The 18,447-nt window shown below is 45.5% G+C and overlaps 2 protein-coding genes across 6 annotated transcripts in view; one reads left to right on the forward strand and one right to left on the reverse strand.

Annotated features, from left to right (window-relative positions):
* Window positions 1-2,283, forward strand: part of GNAL (G protein subunit alpha L) — a 96,333-nt gene extending 94,050 nt beyond the window's left edge. For both annotated transcript variants that reach the window (XM_081149642.1, XM_081149643.1), the window contains exon 12: window positions 1,197-2,283. In XM_081149642.1, the coding sequence (XP_081005768.1) occupies window positions 1,197-1,343 (147 nt within the window). In that variant the 3' untranslated portion in view covers window positions 1,344-2,283. The remainder of the gene's footprint in view (window positions 1-1,196) is intronic.
* A 1,279-nt stretch (window positions 2,284-3,562) lies between these two features.
* MPPE1 (metallophosphoesterase 1) lies at window positions 3,563-18,246 on the reverse strand. Of its 4 annotated transcripts, none has more exons than XM_081149646.1 (10): window positions 17,903-18,246; window positions 12,668-13,048; window positions 11,011-11,119; window positions 9,319-9,422; window positions 8,388-8,462; window positions 6,651-6,759; window positions 6,420-6,485; window positions 6,207-6,329; window positions 5,549-5,689; window positions 3,563-4,361 (listed from the first exon to the last, which is right to left on the reverse strand). In XM_081149646.1, the coding sequence occupies exons 2-10, from the start codon at window positions 12,931-12,933 to the stop codon at window positions 4,179-4,181; spliced, it is 1,176 nt and encodes a 391-aa protein (XP_081005772.1). In that variant the 5' UTR covers window positions 12,934-13,048; window positions 17,903-18,246; the 3' UTR covers window positions 3,563-4,178. The 4 variants fall into 4 exon arrangements, with proteins under 4 accessions (XP_081005772.1, XP_081005770.1, XP_081005771.1 ...); XM_081149644.1 differs by having other exon boundaries at window positions 6,420-6,488; XM_081149645.1 differs by lacking the exon at window positions 17,903-18,246 and adding an exon at window positions 17,531-17,751 and having other exon boundaries at window positions 6,420-6,488.
* Between the last annotated feature and the right edge of the window lie 201 nt (window positions 18,247-18,447).

Raw genomic sequence — 18,447 nt, forward strand, 5'->3', positions numbered from 1 at the left:
AATCTGATGAACATTTGCACAACACCGTTGCAGAGTCCCAGTATTTCTCCAACGGTTGTTTCCCGAGATGCTTTGCAGGAAAAGGGGTGAGAGTGGAGGCAAAGGACATCCAGGGATTCCTTTAGGCCCTGTGAAGCAAGTCCACTGTGACCCTTGCATTAGTCTGCTAGGGCTGCCGTAACAAAGTCCTAGACTCTGTGGCTCAAACAAAGGAAGTTTATTTTTTGCAGTTCTGGAGGCTGGAAGTCTGAGATCAAGGTGTTAGCAGGGTTGGTTTCTCCTGAGTCCTCTGTCCTTGGCTCTTAGCCACCTCCTCCCTGTGTCCTCCCATGGTGTTCCCTCTGTGTGTCTGAGTCCTAATCTCTTCTTTTGAGGACACCCATTTTACTGATTTAGCACCCACCTTAATGACCTCATTTTAACTTAATGACCTTTTTAAAGACCCTCTCTCCAAATACAGTCACACTCTTGAGTGCTGGGGGTTAGGACTTAAACATATGAATGGGTGGGGATAGGCACAATTGTAGCCCATGACAGCCTCTCTCCACGCTCCCCACTTAGCTTCACAATGCACATGGGTGCATCACTCCAAGATGTCCTCACGAATCCTGACTGATGACTTTTAACTCAGTGTTTCCCAGTTATTTGGCCACAGAGCACTCTTCTCCCAGGACACCCACGAACCTCCGCTGCTAACTGGGGACACCCCTGGGAAACACTAACGTTCTCTGTGGAGGAAGGAGCAGCGTGGCTGATGCCCTACCCATCCATACGGAACCGCTAGTTGTGTGGATATTTAAATTAAAACTGAATAAAACGAAAAATAGGTCTCTGTCTCATCAGCTAAGAACAGTGGCTACCTGATTGACAGGGCAGATGCAGAACATTTCCATTATTGCAGAAACTTCCATTGAAAGGTGCTGGTTTAGACCTTCGTTTCTGGGAAACTCTACCCTGAATTCTGTTTTCGGTGGCTGTCTTTTAAACGTATGTCCTCTCAACTGAACCCTAAGCTCCTGCGGGTAGGAGGTGAGCCAAGGTGCTTTGACTTCCAGCTGCCGGTCAGCATTTAGACACTCCCTAAGCTGTGCTCCTCTGCCAAACACCCCAAGCCCTCCGATCCAGGGTTGCCCAAATTCTTCTCTACGAATGAGCGGGGTTGGGCTGTGTCCCCACGTGGCCCTCTTCTTTTGCAGAGGATCAGCACGGCGACCGGGGACGGCAAGCACTACTGCTACCCACACTTCACCTGCGCCGTGGACACGGAGAACATCCGCAGGGTGTTCAATGACTGCCGCGACATCATCCAGAGGATGCACCTCAAGCAGTACGAACTCTTGTGAGGCGGCCGGGTGGGCCTGCTCTCCTCCCTCCACCACCCCACCCGGCCGAGCGTTTAGTCCTGGGTGCCGTCTGCCCTGCTCTGTGTCTGCTCCTTGTGTGGCCACCAAGCCTCTGGCTACCTCTGTTCCCCTCAGGTTTGGTTTGTAGCTTTTGTTTCCACTGAACGGGGCCTTCCCTCCCCTCTCCACCCCCACCCGTTTGTGTCACTGCAAACCATCCGCTCTCACTTGGGCGACACTGCAGTGCAATTTCTCTGGTTGGGGGCCCCTTGTACTCATCCATTCAGTGATTTATTGATTCATTAAAAACTTGATAGACGGTGGAGAAGCCAGTTCCCCCGGTTACGCAGCCTGACTGTGAGTGAGCCGGCGGTGGCTTCCTGGCTTTCCCACGCTGCAGGCGGACAGGTGGCCACGCTTCTAATCTGCATTAGCCCGAGAGGTAGGAGGCGCCAGGCCACAGAGTGGCGAGAAAACCTTTTATCAATATTTAGTCTCTGCTAGCCTCAGGCATTTGAATTAGAGCTACTTTGAGCCTTTTTATATTTAGGCAGAAAACCTACCACATTCACTACTGCAAAGTGTGTCCTGTCTAAAAATTATTTTCTAGACTGTCACTATGCTTAGGCAACAGTCTCCTTTCATATAGTCTTTTCGTTGTTGTTTTATTGCTGGTTTATTACACTGTACAGACCACAAAATGTAATATTATTTTGTATAACTACTCAAGACAAATCCTTGTAGATCTGTGCCTTGACTATGGCTACACCTGTAAAAGCAACGTGTTTTCATTGTGCTGAACAGCTAGGTGTCAACGTTACCTGTCGCTTGCTCTGAGAAAGGGAATGAATGTCACCTGTAGAATTTAGGACATTTTATAGGGGTGGTACTTTGAAAACTACTCCTTGATTTAAAAAAAAATTATATATACATTATACACATTATATATATATTATACACATTAATCTTTTACATCTTACAAATAATGCTGTACTAACACCACATGCTTCTTTCAGGGAACACAAGGAACCAAGGATGTTTTTTCTCTCCAAATAATATGTTTCTTGATTTCTTTTGCCATTTAAAGACTTTTACGAGTTCCCTGAGGCAAAGCTTTTGAACCACTTACTTGACCACAGGTTCCATTGTAAACAAATAGGGAGAAAAAGAGGAAGGGTGTCCACACTGGTGTCTGCCTAAGAGAATCAAAGGATGGCCTTTTCCTTTGCCTTTGGAAGAAGAAACATTACAAAACTTTTATTTGAAATATAAAGTCAAAATATATGGCTGTTTCTCAAACTCAAAAGATTTTCAATGTAGCCTCAAAAGTTCTGGCACAATATCGAGAAAGCAAGAATCACTGTAGCAGGGATGCTTTATATTCTGTCCACAGCCACAGCTTTGAGGGTAGTTTCTTTAGGTCAAATGTAATTTGTAATGATGTCTGAAGATATAGTTCAACAATACAAATCCAGAGAAGCAACAGCCTAGCTAATGTTTGTTAAGTATTTCAAAGTTTACTCTATAATGTAATTAGCATTTTTATAATCCTTGATAAACTTATCCGATTTTAAATACTACTACTACTTTAACAGAAAGGATGACCACTTTATAGACAATCAATGCAACAAACATATCTTATTTCATTATCGCTGAATTCCTGCTTCTCTCATCCTTAACTGATAAAACTCTCAGTTGAACTGAGACATATAAATCAGAACTTATTTTCAGTTTTCAGTGCACTTTCAAAGTAAAATATGAAGAAAAACTGAAGAGATACACTCCTCACATATACACAGAAAAATGAAGGCTTATTTGTTAAATGCATTCTTACTCAACAGCCCCTCCCCCGTGACTAAACTTCCTTTTTTTTTAAATATATCTTTATTGACTTCAGAGATAAGAAGGGAGAGGGAGAGAGAGATAGAAACATCAATGATTAGAGAGTCGTCATTGATCAGCTGCCTCCTGCACGCCACCGACTGGGGATCGAGCCCACAACCCGGGTATGTGCCCTGACCGGGAATCGAACCTCAATCTCCTGGATCCCAGGTTGATGTTCAACTGCTGAGCCACACCCGGCCGGGCTCAACTTCCTATTTAAAAGCTTGATTAAAGAAAGAACTAGACTATTAGAAAAAATACCCCCCCAAAATACATTTTTTTTGGCTTAAAATTATCAAAATATTTATTTTTAAATACCAAAAGCCACTTCCTAGTCCATTTTTCAAGTTTATTTTGATCATTGACAAGCATTAAATTCAGATTTAACACGTGGGTCCGCTGAAGAGAAAATTACACTTATCTAAAAATCTGATCCCACTAATGTAGCACAGAAGTACAAAAGTCTGGGTAAACAATATATTCCTGCTCGTAGCATCTGAGCATTTATTTTCAGTGTACAGCTTTATAATATATAGGATTTGAGAATGACTTCGTAGGCGGACAGAAGCAGACCCAGTGTTTGGTTTGTGCACACACCTAACCCCAAGTGTGCTCCAGGGCTGCAGGCTCCCTCTTGGGGAAGGAAGGACTGTCCAGTGCATGCAAGTGATGACATAATAGCGTTTACATATTGTACAGATACAATCTTTGATTATACATACATTTGACAAAATGAGAAAACAGACTTGTTGTAGAGTACATGTTCCACTTTTATAGCATGAGAACAGTACAATCAACTATTTATTCTGCAGTGATTTGCATCAATGATTTAGGATTTCTGTGATGTGCATAAAGACAGTCTCCTCGGGTCTCATCTCACATGAGCACTGCCTGAAGTTCTGTTTCTTTGGCTTTGATATTTATTACTAAATGCAAAAGGTCTCCTGCTCTTCACATTGTCTTAAATTTTCTGAGCAGCTTACAACCAAAATGAAAAGGTGAGGTTAGAAGTCCAAGGTGAACTAATACGAAGGCCACGAGGAAGCCAGCTGCTCCACAGTACGTGATCAGAACCGTGTCCTCAAAGGGAAGGTAGCACTTGGCCAGGGCGTACTCTGTGGGGGTTATGCTGCCCTGGAAAGGAAACGAGAACGTTACCAGCAGCGAGAGCTCCACACACAGCTCCAGCACTGCAGCCTGGCTTACAAACCACAGAGGAAAGGCAGCTTCCTTGGCCTGCCGAGGTGAGGCAGGGAAGTGGCTCTCCTCACCTGGGACTTGAGGAGGCTCACCTTCCGCCTGCACAAGCAGCAGGCAGCAGGGAAGTCAAGGGTTCCTCTAAAATATAGTGGGTACACCTGAGAGGTACTTGGAGAGGCATGGAGACTTAGAACAATGGTCATCGAGGAACAGGTGTGCAAGGCTGTTTTTCATGCCACTTGATGCTAAAGTAAGCAGTCTATCACGTAGATATACATGTGCCAGAGGATCTCAATGGGCTTTTTTTTTTTTTTTTTTTGGTAGACCTTTTTGCTATGTGGAATGAGAGTGGGGAATGTTTTCACTTACTACTTTGAGTTTGACAACATGAGGTTTTCCCCATCTTTTTATGAAGGAGAAGGACCTGACATACAAGCATTATGAACTGGATGCTGCACCCCAAGGGCAAAAAAAAGGAGCTGAAACATCAGGTGGTCGCTTATTGAAATAAAATTCTTTTTTAATCCTCACATGAGGATATTTTTTCCATTGCTTTTCAGAGAGAGTAAAAAGAAGAGAGAAAGAATTAGGAGAGACACATGGATTGGTTGCCTCTCATACTCGCCCCTACGGGGGCCAGGATGGAGCCGGCAACCAAGGTACGTGCCCTTGGCCAAAATTGGACCCTTCAGTCCGGAGGCCGATGCTCTAACCACTGAGCAAACTGGCTAGGGCTGAAACAACATCAACTCGTAAGAGCTGTAGCATTTTTCTGCCAGAGCACATGGGCACGTTTGGAAAATGAGATGAGATGGCCGCATCTAGCTATGAAGCAATGATCCTGTCTCCTTAAAAAATTAAACAGAGAATCTAATAGAGAGGACACTGCCGTCCCTGAAGGATGAAACACTAAGCTGCTGCTCCCCTCAGCCTCCGGAACAGCGCCAGGAAGGGGTGCGGGCCTTGGGCCACGGGCAGTGTGTCAAACTAAGCGCATGTGGAGTGGGGAAGTCATTTACGGCTTTTGTATATTTTTACAAATCGCAGCAATTAATAGTTGATTACTGTGCTGATTTAAATACTTATGAAAGCTTTGAGACGAAAATAAATGTTCACGTTACCATGATGAAACTGGGGTTGTTTCTGTTCCTCCAACTGAACGACGGCACGCTGAGCTCGGGGATCCCTGCCCCGTGGAGCACCTCGCAGGCGCTGTGCGTGTGGCCGCTCAGGACCAGGCGGGGCCGGAGCCACCACAGCAGCTGCCACCCAGGGGACAGCAACAGGAGGTTAGTGCTTGCACAGAGCCCTGCTGGGGCCCAGAGCCAGGCCCCTGCTGATTTCATCAAGTTAAATACGAAACCCCTACTTCGTAGGACTGCTCTAATTTTTCCTTAAAATCTTTGGTTTGTTCAGTCTCTATATCAAAAGTAAGTTCAGGCTCTTAGAGAGAATCTGTTCTCCTCGCCCCAGATTTCATTATTTTTATAAAGACTTAATAAATTTATTTCATAAGTGTGTTTACATTTTATTATAAATAACATATATTATATAAATATATATTTAAGGAAGAGCACTTTAAGTCCCTAAAAATTTAACTTTAAGTTCCATTTACACTTCCAAATACACTGAAGTTGGTGGAAATTTTCTGAATAAAGACTAGCTGAGGATGTTATTAACTGGATATTAGGAAATGGAAGTGGATTTCCTGGGGATGAGGTGGGAAGAACAGAACAATGACACGGAAATCTAAAATACTGCTACAGCCCTGCCGCCGACCTTCTGGGAGGCCTCCCGAGACAGCGCGTCGTATCTCTCCTTGAAGGGGGTGCCCCTTTCCTCCGGAGGCGCGGCGTCCTCCCCGGAGCAGTTGGCGTCACTTCTCCGGTAAAGCGGAAAATGCTGCCAGGATTTAGAGAGGAGTCAGACCTGGCTTCATGGGACCCTGGGTGGTTCTGCCAACCACCTGGAGCTCCTCTGTCCCCACCTCACCTGCAGGAGGACCGGGGCCGACGCCGGCAGCGGCTGCCCATCCTCGCAGTGGCCGGGGCGCTGCGCCTGCTGGTCAGAAGGGGGTCAGTGGGCCCCCCAAACCCAGAATTCAGAGCATGGTAGGAGGGGGCACGCCGCTGAGAGCCCGACACAAGCACAAAGGGCTCCGGCCCGCTGTGCCTGAGAACGCGCCAGAACAGAGGCACCCGTGCTGTCCAGGTGATCTCCTACCTCTCGGGAGCAGTTCAGTTGGTGGGAAATTTCGATAAGTTCGGCCTCCGCCTCAGAGCAGATGCTGCAGCCGTCCCCCTCCAGCGCGACGCTGTTGACCATCACGAAACTGGGCAGGTGGGAGCAAGCAGAGAGTCAGGGGGCCTCCCGTGCATCCTCACACCACTGTTCCCGTGACTGAAGGGGAGGCATCCACAGGGTAAGAAGCTCCCGGGACAGCTTAAAGCTCAGCTCGCCTGGTCTGTGCGCTCAGGTAGAAGTCGATATCAGGGAAACTAAATAGCATTATTGGGGGTGGAGTCCAAGACGTGGTAAAAGGATCTGTAACCCAGAACTTGTGAGAAGCCGAGTACAGGAGCTCTGAGAACAGACTACCGCTAAGCTCAGCATCAAACCATGTGTTCTTGGGCGCGTTACTTAGTCCCTTTGTGCCTTACCTGAAAAATGGGGATATGAATAGTACACCTGGGCCATCAGCTCATTGTGAGAATTAAATGAAATAATACAACAGAACAGGGCCTGCCACTAGAAAGTGAATGTTAGATATTGTTACCTACAGTGGACTACGGGCAACGTTCGGTAATGTCCATGTACTCAGCAGACAGGCAGGGGTGGGAGGTGGGGTGCTGGTTAGAGTTGACTGGGACAGATAATCCCAAATGAAGTCAATTGTGGTTCTCTTTTGCAACCACTTTAGTTATATTTTCTATAAACTCCCATTAAATATGTTTTTATTTCCTACACACACAAACTGGGCATGAAGAAGTACCTGTCGTAAAGGTTGCTGGAAATGTAAACAATTTTAGAGATGAGGAGCTGACTAATCAAATGGCCCGAAATATGATCAATGTATTTAATTAAAATTTCTTAAACTCTATGCCCAGGAAGAAAAAGCTCAAACTGTGCCAAGTCTCCATTCTGACTCAGGAAAGGAAGCTGCTGGAGACTCTGCCCTCCAGCCAAAGGGAGGGAACAAGGAGCATTTGTGGAGAATCCACTGGATCCTGGTCTCTGGGAGCTTCACATAGATCATATCATTGGATGGGCCCAGTGAGCTGCTGTGGCCAAAGCCAACAGAGTACTGGATACCACAAGAAGGATCTGACCAAAACGGAAAACTTCCTCTCCCACCTTTTCTCTTTCCACTAGGTCTGCAGCTAGAATAATGTGTAGGTACCATCTGGTCTACTGTGCTGCACACACACACAGACGGGAAAGGGTCTAGAGATGGGCACAAAAATTGCCCTGCAGAGGGGAGCTGGTGCTGATGGTCAGACTAAAGGGTTAGGAAGCTTTGATCTAAAAACCAAGGCTGATGGGAGTGGGGGGTAGGCGCAGAGCTACAGAGCACAGTGAGCACACTTGCCATCGAATCCTAGGGCCCCATAACCACAGCAACATCCTTTATAAAGGGAAGTAAGTAAACTTTGGGCAAATAAAAAATACTTCTTTACAAAGTGGACTGATAAGATTTATATCACCCAGAGACTGCTGGAAGAAAGAATAAAATTCCCACGGTGTCTAGGCAAAGTCGCAGACTAACCAATTCACTGTGAGTTGTTAGGGAAAACTAGGGTGGTGACCCAGATGAGGCCATCAATGAGGACAGCCTGAGGCACCTTCGTCAGAGACTGTAAACCAGGCCCAACAGACCATGGGTCTGACCCAGCATGGTAGTCACCTTTGAAAAATTAAGTTTTCAAGGACTAAATGACAGAAGAATTCACAAATACTCACTTAATTCCTTTCCATGAAAACAGCCTTTCAGGACTGAAAACTTTCTCAAATCGTTTTATTCTGTATCTGTTCATCCTATATTCAATTGTAAAAAGAAACATTTTTCAAAACAAGCCTTTTTTTTCCAGGATATGTTTATTGATTCTTAGAGAGGAAGGGAGAGAGAGAAGAAACATCCATGTGACAGAGAAACATCAATTGGTTGCCTCCCATATGTGTCCCTACTGGAGACTGAACCCGCAACCTAGGTACATGTCCTGACCCGGAATCGAACCTAAAACCTTGTGGTGTAGAGAATGATGCTCCGACCAACTGAGCCACCTGGCCAGGGCCAGAATGAACCATTTTAAAACCTCTTAAGAGTGATCATGAACACACACAAAAACCTTCCAGGATTTGAGCCCCAGCCTAGCATTGTTAGTTCAGAGCTCCAGCTGGCCCCAGGTTATCAAAGTACAACTCTCAGCTCTACTGCTGACTAACCTCGAGGCCTATGGCAAGTGACTTAGTCCCCAGGACTTCAGTTTCCTCACTGGCTCAGTGGGTAAAATAACAGGACCATGGTAAAGATTAAATGAGTTCATGTATGGAAGTAAAGTGCTTAACACATGATAAGCTCTATATAAATATAGCTATTAAAGTCTAAGTCATCTTGTTTTCCGATTCCCACATTAAATAACTGGTCATTAAAGGTAAGTCTCAAGTTAGAATCACCCAAAGGCACACAAATCATTCATTTAAGAGATCTGTTGAGAGTGTATGATGCACCGAGACAAAAATTCTTGCCCTAATGGAGCTTACATTCCAGAACTTACACCTTATACAAATGTCCCACACACAGCCCAAATAAGGCTTTCACCTAAATTGTAGCAGGTTCAAAATTACACTCAGCAGGGGTGCTCATTCGGCAACACGTTAGTGAGCTACTTACTGATAGTGGAAGCCAATGTCATGGTTGCCAGCAACGACCTTCAGCAGCACATGACGCGGGTGTCTGAACATTTTCTGAAATCTCTCCACATCATCCTCCCAGGCCTGTGGAATAAAATGCTCACTGCTGAGACCCAGAGAAGCTTTACCTTCCTGTTTTGATAGTGAGAAGTTAATGCCCCTGTCCAAGTCAGATGTTCATAAAGCTAAATCTAGAACCTAGAATTTCTAATTCTACGTCAAATTCTTTTTCCAAAACTAACTTAATATTTTATTTAATTTGAGGCCAAATTTTAATTAAATGCTATCCCCATCTTAAAACATGAAGTGGCAACCCCCCAAATATTTGGTTCATGCAGCTATTACTTCAAGATCCCCTGAAGACAACACATGGACCCCAACTTGAGAATCACATCAGATCTGGACATGTCATATGAACAGGCTCTGTGGAAAATCTCAAGTAAACTCATGTGACTCCACCAAGACAGGGACAAGCACAGCTTCAGCATTAGCATGTCCCTGTAGCCACAACTGAGGAAGTGAGGCCTGATGACATGATGGGGTGGAAGGGACAAAATCTAACAATTAAATATTGAGAATTATGTTCATATAGTTATTTTATTAAGCTTATAAATATCAATTGGATACTCTAGAGTAGACAATACCTAGTTGAACAGTAATCAACTTTATCCTAAAAGTTTTAAGTATGGCCCAAACTAGGGAAACATGCTGTATAGAGTCCTTCAGTGCATTTAAAAAGATTTCACTCTAACAAATAATATATAGAATTAGAATAACATAAAATCAGAATAACATAAAATTAGAAAAACAAAGTGTTGCCCTTAATTTGGAAAAGCAGCATATATATCCCATCTCATTTTATAACTATTTGCTTTTTACACACAGTATTTCCATTATCTCATATTTAATTTTGAACTAGATTATAACAAACATTGCAACCCTATAAACACAGGGTTTCTATCATATCTGGACCAAGACTTTCTTTGTGAAGCTTTTGGATTGTCCTGTGAAATAACAATGAATTTTTGATATCTTCCCAAAACTATTAGTGACTAAACACTTTTAACTAAGCAGCAAGAAGAGCTCTTTTATTATTATTATTTATTCCAGAAATGTAAGGAGCAAGGCACTGACAGCTAAGGTAAGAACAACCTCTCTTTCCATCACCTCAAAACCCAGACAGAGGTCTCAGGACCCCTGACGGCAGAGGAACCTCACACTAAGCCCCCATGGCTCCTTGTGCACCTCTCCCTCAGAAGACAAAAATAAGATAGTAGCAAGTAACTTGTGTAGCACAGTTCTTATAATCTAGTGGTTAAAAAGGAGTGTAAAGTCAAATTACATTTCAATGTGTATTCTGTAATTTTGGTGACAACTGAAATTGCATTGATCTTGCCAATTTCCCCTTTTCAAGAGGTTCCTGGGAATGTGCACTCCAACAAAGTGATATCTGGTTAATCGACATATTTCCTACACAGACAAATACAAGGTCAGTCAACCTAACAAGACTGGCATTAGACTCAAATCCTAATCTTCAAGACAGACTATACATTTTTAATATCAGTACTAAGCAAAACTCCCAACCCTAGCTGATATTGCTTCATGCATTTTCTGGGCTACCTGTAGAGGACCCTGTAAGCAGGATTAGGGTGCCAGGATTGGAGGGTCCTACCTGGGAGGTGCTCCATTTCCCTTCATCAAAGATGTCTCCCAAAATGAAGACAACTTCTGGCTGCAGCAGCCACAGAGCCGTCTGGAAGGCTCTCTCCATTTGCCATTCCCTAGAGGCCAATAGGAAAAAGGCATCGGTCTGTTCCTTGGGTGGAGCCTACATCTGTGTTATGGGCCATTTAAAAGCTTAATTAAATGGTTCCATTCCCCTTTGTCTACAGCCCCACCCTCACATTCATTCAAATCCACTGCTTGGAAGGGCCAAGGAGAGAATCCACATCTGATTAAATGTGGGGAGCAAAGGCTCCAAAGGGGAGTCGGGCTGCCTCCCACGCACATCAAAGGCTGACTTCCCCTGTGTGGCGCCCACAGGTCAGGCCCCACACTGCACCCCGAAGCCGTCACTCAGTCATGAGAGCCCCAGGGGTCTGAGAGCTTAATGCAGCTTCCAAAGCTGCCCCATGTAGACTGATGCTGCGCCACACCGAGGAGACGACAGCATCCGGCTTACCCTCCACTTCTTTTTTTTTAATATGTCTTTATTGATTTCAGAGAGAGGAAGGGAGAGGGGGAGAGAGAGCTAGAAACATCAGTGATGAGGGAGTCATTGATCGGCTGCCTCCTGCACGGCCCTGACTGGGAATCAAGTCCACAACCCGGGCATGTGCCCTAACCGGGAATCAAACCTCCATCTCCTGGCTTAAGTGAGAAAGTATTTGTTAAGTGCTGGCACACAGTAGGTGTTCAAAAATGTCAGTGCTTTCTCAACCCTGCTTCTCTCCTCCCTAACCAACTCTGATGTGTCATTTCCCACAGGATCCCAATTCTTCCCTCCTTTTTAAGGCATGTTCCTGGCTGCTTCTGCCCTGCAAAAGAGGAATGTCCCGTCCTGAGCATATAAATAGGAGATAGGACAGAAATTTTTTGGTCAGAGGAGACTTTTTAGGCCCCATGTAAACCTCTGCATGATACAGCTTCACTCAAGATACCTCTTAAAATACATTTGTCAGCTTTTCTTGACTTACTGTTATTTGCCCTGGAGAAGAAAGCATCTAGAAACAGCAGCAGCAATAGAACAAAGAAGACTGCTTGGGGGACCGATCATAAATAAAGTCCAATTTGTAAGATCCAAACAAAGCCAAAGGAGCTCAATCCCACCCTGGGCTTCTCCATGCCATGCCTCCTCTGGTTTAAAACTATGAGTAAAAAAGTATAGCAGCCCCTCCTTCTGCCCTTCTTTCATCTTCTTCTCCCACCCCTGGGGACATCACAGATCTCCCCCTGCCACCCAACCTGAGGTTCGTTTATAACCAAAGCGTTCAGAGAGGCACAAAGGAAGCCATGGTAAGGAAAAGGGGTCACAGTACAGGTCACAGGAGCTATACCTTTTTTTTTTTTTTTTTTTAGTATGTTTTTTATTGACTTTAGAGAGAGAGGGAAGGAAAGGGAGAGAGAGACAGAAACACCGACTGGCTGCCTCCTGCACCCCCCCCCCCCGGGGAATCCAGCCCGCAGCCCAGGCATGTGCCCTGCCGGGGAATGAAACCGTGACCTCCAGGTTCAGGGGCGCACACTCAACCAACTGAGCCACACTGGCCAGGCGGACTATACTTTTTTGCCTACAGAATTTCAGAAAGATTCCTGATGTTAGCTCTTACCTTCGTAATTTGTCTAGCCAGTGGCCTCTTACTTCCCCAAGCAAGTGGGTATCAGCCAAAAACATGGCTTTCAGGACGGGTTCAAGAGTCTTTTGTTCACCTCTTTGGGCTCGAGTTTTCACCTCAGGCCAATTACACTGAAAGATCACTAAGTAATAGATTAAAAATTCACAAAATAGAAGCACAGCAAGGACAAAGGCTACGAGTTTCAACAGCAAGAAACTCCTCCTCTTCAGCCTTCCAAACCCAAATCTGATAGCAGCCATTTCTCCTGCCCAGGAGCTGCCAGCAACCAAGAGCCAGATCCATCAAGAATTCACCATGAGGAAACTGCAGAGTCCTGGGTAAGGTGCAGATGGTGTCCAGGTCTTAGCCATGTACCTACAGGGAACAGGGAAAGGATTGGGTTATGTTTCCCTATTAAGAACTAATGAGTTACAGAATTCTATCTACATTCCCAACTGAATAAATTGTTCTCTGCTCTTACAGTGATACGTCTGATTACCGACAACAACCAGGTGTGCCAGAATAATGCCATTAGAATTCCTGTCCACTAAGATGATAAAAGTTTATCGCCACTTTGGAAATCATTAAACAAACGTTTATCAGGTGGATGCTTTCGGCGGCAGGCATAATAGGGACAGTCAACAAATATAATTTAAGTGTATTTGACTCCTAAAAGGAGTCACCCCTTAAAAATAGATTAACCTTAAAAATCAATAGGCCATAAGCCCCCTGTAATGTGAATTGGTGTGAATTCATTATTTTTCCACACTCTTTTCCATGAAAGAAGTGACTGTTCACACACAGTGTGCTTCAGAGATCCAAGCAATGCATTCCACTCGGCTCTGGGCTCAGATGACAGGGTCTGACACAGCCACCATCTCCGAATACTGCATTCAGATTATATATATTTTCACAATATGGGCTTTTCACCTGCATATTAGCCTTAAAACTCTGGATGGCCTTCTGTAATAAGACATTTATGTGCAGTGGTTCTCCATGGGAACCTTTAAAATGTTTATGGATTCATCTGAGTCATAGATGAACTTTGCATCCTATAAAGAAAGTATTTACTTTTGACAGAAACTCTGCAGGGAGTGGTTGTGCAACAACGTGGATATACTCAACACTGCTGAACTACACACTTGAAAGTGGATATGAGAGGACAAGCCTCAGATGGGGAGAAAATATTTGCAAACGACACATCTAATAAAGGACTATTACCCAACATACACACAGAAATCTTAAAACTCAATAAGAAAACAACACAACTGAAAAATGGGCAGCCTGACCGGTGTGGCTCAGCAGCTGAGCATCAACCTTTGATCCAGGAGATCCAGGTTCGATTCCCAGTCAGGGCACATGCCCGGGTTGCAGGTTGGATCCCCAGTAGAGGGCCTGCAGGAGGCAGCTGATAAATGACTCTCTCTCATCATTGATGTTTCTATCTCTCTCTCCCTCTTCCTTCCTCTCTTGAAATCAATATAAATATATATTTTTTAATGGGCAAAAGAGAATAAATCTTAAGTGTTGTCACCACACCAAAAAGCTAACTATGTGAGATGATGGATGTGTTAGTTAACTTGATTGTGGTAATCATTTCACAATCTCAAATCATCACACTATATATTTTAAATATATACAATTTTACTTGTCAGTTGTACTTCAATGGAGCTGGGTAAAAAATTAAAATTAAAAATAAACTAAAAATGGGCCAAAGACCTTAACAGAAACCTCGCCTAAGAAGTATACTGGCAATAAATATATGAAAAGATGCTCCACATTATATGTCATCGGGGAAATGTAGATTAAAACACACCTATTAGAGTGTCCAAATCCAGAAGACAGGTAACACCAACTCTCATTCGTTGTTGGTGGGAATGCAAAACGGCATAGCCACTTTGGAACACAATTTGCAGTTTCTTATAAAACTAAACATACTCTTACCCTATGACCCAGCTGCTCGATATCTACCCAAATGAGCTTAAAGCTATGTTCATACAAAAACCTGCACACAGATATTTCTAGCAGGTTTATTCATAATTGCCAAAACTTGGAAGCAACCAAGATGTTCTTTAGCAGGTAAACAGATAAATAAACTATGTTACATACAGACATATTAATCAGTGCTAAAAAGAAATGAGCTATCAAGCCATGAAAAAAAACATGGAAGGACCTTAAATGGACATTACTAAGTGAAAGAAGCCAATGCGAAAAGCCTACATACTGTATGATTCCTCCAATGGACATTCTGGAAAAGGCAAAACTATAAAGACAGTAAAAAGATCAGTGGTTGCCAGGGATTGGGGGCAGGAGTAGGAGGTTGGGGGGGAAGAGGAGAGGGATGAACAGGTAGAAGGCAGAGTATTTTTAGAACGATACTATAACCATAGATATACATTGTTATAATAGTCACTAGACATTGTAAAACCCATAGAATGTACACCAAGAGTGGACCTAATGTAAATATGGACTCTGGGTGACTATAATGTGTCCGTGTAGATTCATCAGTTGTCACAAATGTATCACTCTGGTGGAGGATGTTGATAATGGGGGAGGTTGTACATGCGGAGGCAGGGGGTACACAGGAACTCTGAACTTTCTGCTCAATTATCCTGTGAACCTAAAACTGTTCTAAAAAGTAGTCATTAAAAATTGGCAAGATGGTAAGTTTTATGATTTAAATTATTTTTTTAATTTAAAGTAATTAAATTCTAAGACATGCTACAGCATGGATGAACTTTGAGGACATTATGCAAGTTGAAATGTGCCAGTCACAAGGTGGCAAATACTATGATTCTATTTGCTGAGGAACCTAGAGTAGTCAGAGTCCTAGAGGCAAAAACAGAACGGTGGGTGCCAGTGGCCGGGGGGGGGGGGGGGGGGGGGTATTTAATGGAGATGGAGCTTCTGTTTGAGAGGATGAGAAAGTTCTGGAAAGGGATACTGGGAACGGTTTAGAGCAATGTGACTGTACTTAATGTCACTGAACTGTATGCCTAAACATGGCGTAAATGCTAAATGTTATGTTATGTAGGTTTTGCCACAATTTTTTTAAAAAGAAGCAAACACAGAGATAACCCTACAAACTAACAATATCCTGTAACAAGGGCTTTCTTTCGGGGTTAAATTCACCAGCTATATATATATATTAGAAGTCTTAGGATCCTGGGTTTAGGGAATATCACTAAGTCACCTTCTCCCCCTTTAAAGAATGCAACTAGTAGATGAGACTGTATTAAGTATGAAAGCGATAAGTTGGCTTGTGCTTCCCCAAATCAGAGCACCTTCACCTAAAATAAAACAGAGAATGTGAGTTTTGCCACTGAATAATCTCTCATTTAGTTAACTGTTATTAAAGGAGAGCCCTGGGCAGGTGGCTCAGTTGGCTGGAGCATCGTCCTGTGCACCAAAAGGCTTCAGATTCAATTCCCAGTCAGGGCACACACCTAGGATTCGGGTTTGATCCCCAGGCGGGCTGCAAATGGGAGGCAACGGGTTGATGTTTCTCTCTCACATGGATGTTTCTCTCTTCCTCTCTCTCTCTTTCTCTCCCCCTTCCTCTCTCTAAACATATACTTGGGTGAGGATTTTTTTTAAAAAGTGGAAAATGTGCCACTTCTTAGAAGACACACGGCTGCTGCTCTGTGGCACACAATGAACCTAACATTGAAAGTTTTTTAAAAAGCTGAGAACCACGTAGCTATAGAAAAATGACTGCTATTATGTTATTGTTCAAGAATGGGTCTTTTTGCCCGGCCAAGCATGGCTCAGCAGTTGAGCATCCCCCTAGGATCCAGGAGATCTCAGTTCGATTCCCGGTCAGGGCACATGCCTGGACTGTGGGCTCAATCCCCAGTTGGGGATGTGCAGGAGGCAGCTAATAAATGACTCTCTCTCATTATTGATGTTTCTATCTCTCTCTTTCTTCCTCTCTCAGAAATCAATATATATATTTTTAAAAATAATGGGTCTTTTATAGTATAGCATATATATATACAGGACAGGGCAAATGTAGGTTTACAGTTGTTCCTATGGAAAATAATACTATAAATACTAATACAAAAATAAACTGTTTTCCTGCTCTCAACTGTAACCCTACTTCCGCCCCACACTGTGACTGTAACACCCGTGTGCAGCACTGTTCTATACTGCCCAACACAGAAGAGTAGCTGCAATCCATAGCGGAGAGCAAAATATTTTATCCGTTCACTGATTTTTAACCTCAAAGTTGATGAATATCTAAATCCCCTCCCTCCCCCGCCCAAAAGCATTTTTAAAATGTTTAGGCCCTGGCCAGTGTGGCTCGGCTGAGTCCCTCCAGGGCACCGAGCGGTGGCTGGTTCCACTCCCATCAGCGCCCAGGCCTGGGTAGCAGGCTCGACCTTGGTAGGGGGCGTGCGGGAGGCAGTCCCCCAAGTTTCTCTCTCTCCTTTTCTATTCCTCTCGCTCTCTCGAAATCAATAAAAACATTTAAAAAAAATGTTTACTATGCACTGACCTGTAATTTTTTCTCTTACTCGCTCACCATCTTAAATAGATTATTACCACAGTGTCATCAACGGCTAGTTGTGGTTAAAATTTCCATCTTAAATAGAATTTTAACCCAGATGTTTTTTCAATTTATATCAGTAAACTAGGAAGTGAGAAGCCCCTACGATTTAATAACACTGCCCTTCCTTAAGTAATAGTGATCTTCCAGCAAATAACTTATCTCCAAAACACTGTCTTTTCAATAGGTTAACTTGCGATCTTAAAAGGGCAGAGAGGTTCCAGCTTGCAGCGACAAGAAGCAGCAATTAACCTGGAAGCATAAATATTACAGCACGGTTGCAAGGATACATGCAAAATCCTACTTGCCCTGGGGAGCTCAGCACGACGCCAGGCAGATCGGAGAGCAAAGTTCCCCGGGGAGCCGACCCCCATCCTTCCCCTGTCTGGGCTCTGAGGCCCCGCGAGCATCCTCAGCTTCCTGCTTCCGCAGGGCGCCCAGCGGGGCCCGGTCGCCCTGAACCCCCGCCCCCGCGACCTCAGCGTGGCGGAAAAACCCCGAGTCGCCGGGGAGAGGCCCGCCCCGCCCCGCCCCGCTCTGGGGCGCGTTCCCGAGCGCGGGCGCCGGGCCCCCGCTGCGCCCCCGGAGCCCGCTGCCCGCGGCCCTGGGAGGACGCCGCCGCCCGGCCGCTCCGGCAGCCCCAGCAGTAGCTCCGAAGGAAAGCAAGCGCGTGCACTCGCCTGCGTCTTCCGCAGCGGCTCGGTCCCGTGCGCCATCCTCAAAGGCCGCCTGGGCTTCGCCAGGGCCCCAGCCCTGGGCGCTTGTCCCTCATCCGAGGCCCTGGGGAGAAGCTGCCGACGGGCGTAGGCCTGGGGCCGGAGCAACACCCAGGACAGCGAAGGGGGCGCACGGAAGAGAAGTCACTTGGGCACGGAAAGGCCGTTAGGGCACAAGATTGCCACCTGCCGGGCCCAGGGAACGGCGGGCTCGGGGCCGCCGCGCGCTCGGGGCCCCGGCCCCCGGCCAGGCCTCTGCGAAGGCGGCTGAGCGGTCGTCCCCCGAATGCGCGGCCCCCGCCGGGCCCGAGGGTGGCTCCCCGCGGGCCGCGCGCTCCGCCTCCGCGTCCGGCCGAGCCGCGCTCCCGGCGCCCGGCGCAGAGCCCAGCGGGCGGGCTCCGCGTCCCTGCAGCAGCCCGGGGCCGAGGCGCGCGGCGCGCGGTGGGCGGGGCGCGGGGAGCAGCCGGCCGCGGGGGAGCCGCTCGGGCTCATTGTGGCGTGGTGCCGCG

The sequence above is a fragment of the Miniopterus schreibersii genome, assembly GCF_964146895.1.
Source record: "Miniopterus schreibersii genome assembly, chromosome: 10".
NCBI classification, from domain to species: domain Eukaryota; kingdom Metazoa; phylum Chordata; class Mammalia; order Chiroptera; family Miniopteridae; genus Miniopterus; species Miniopterus schreibersii.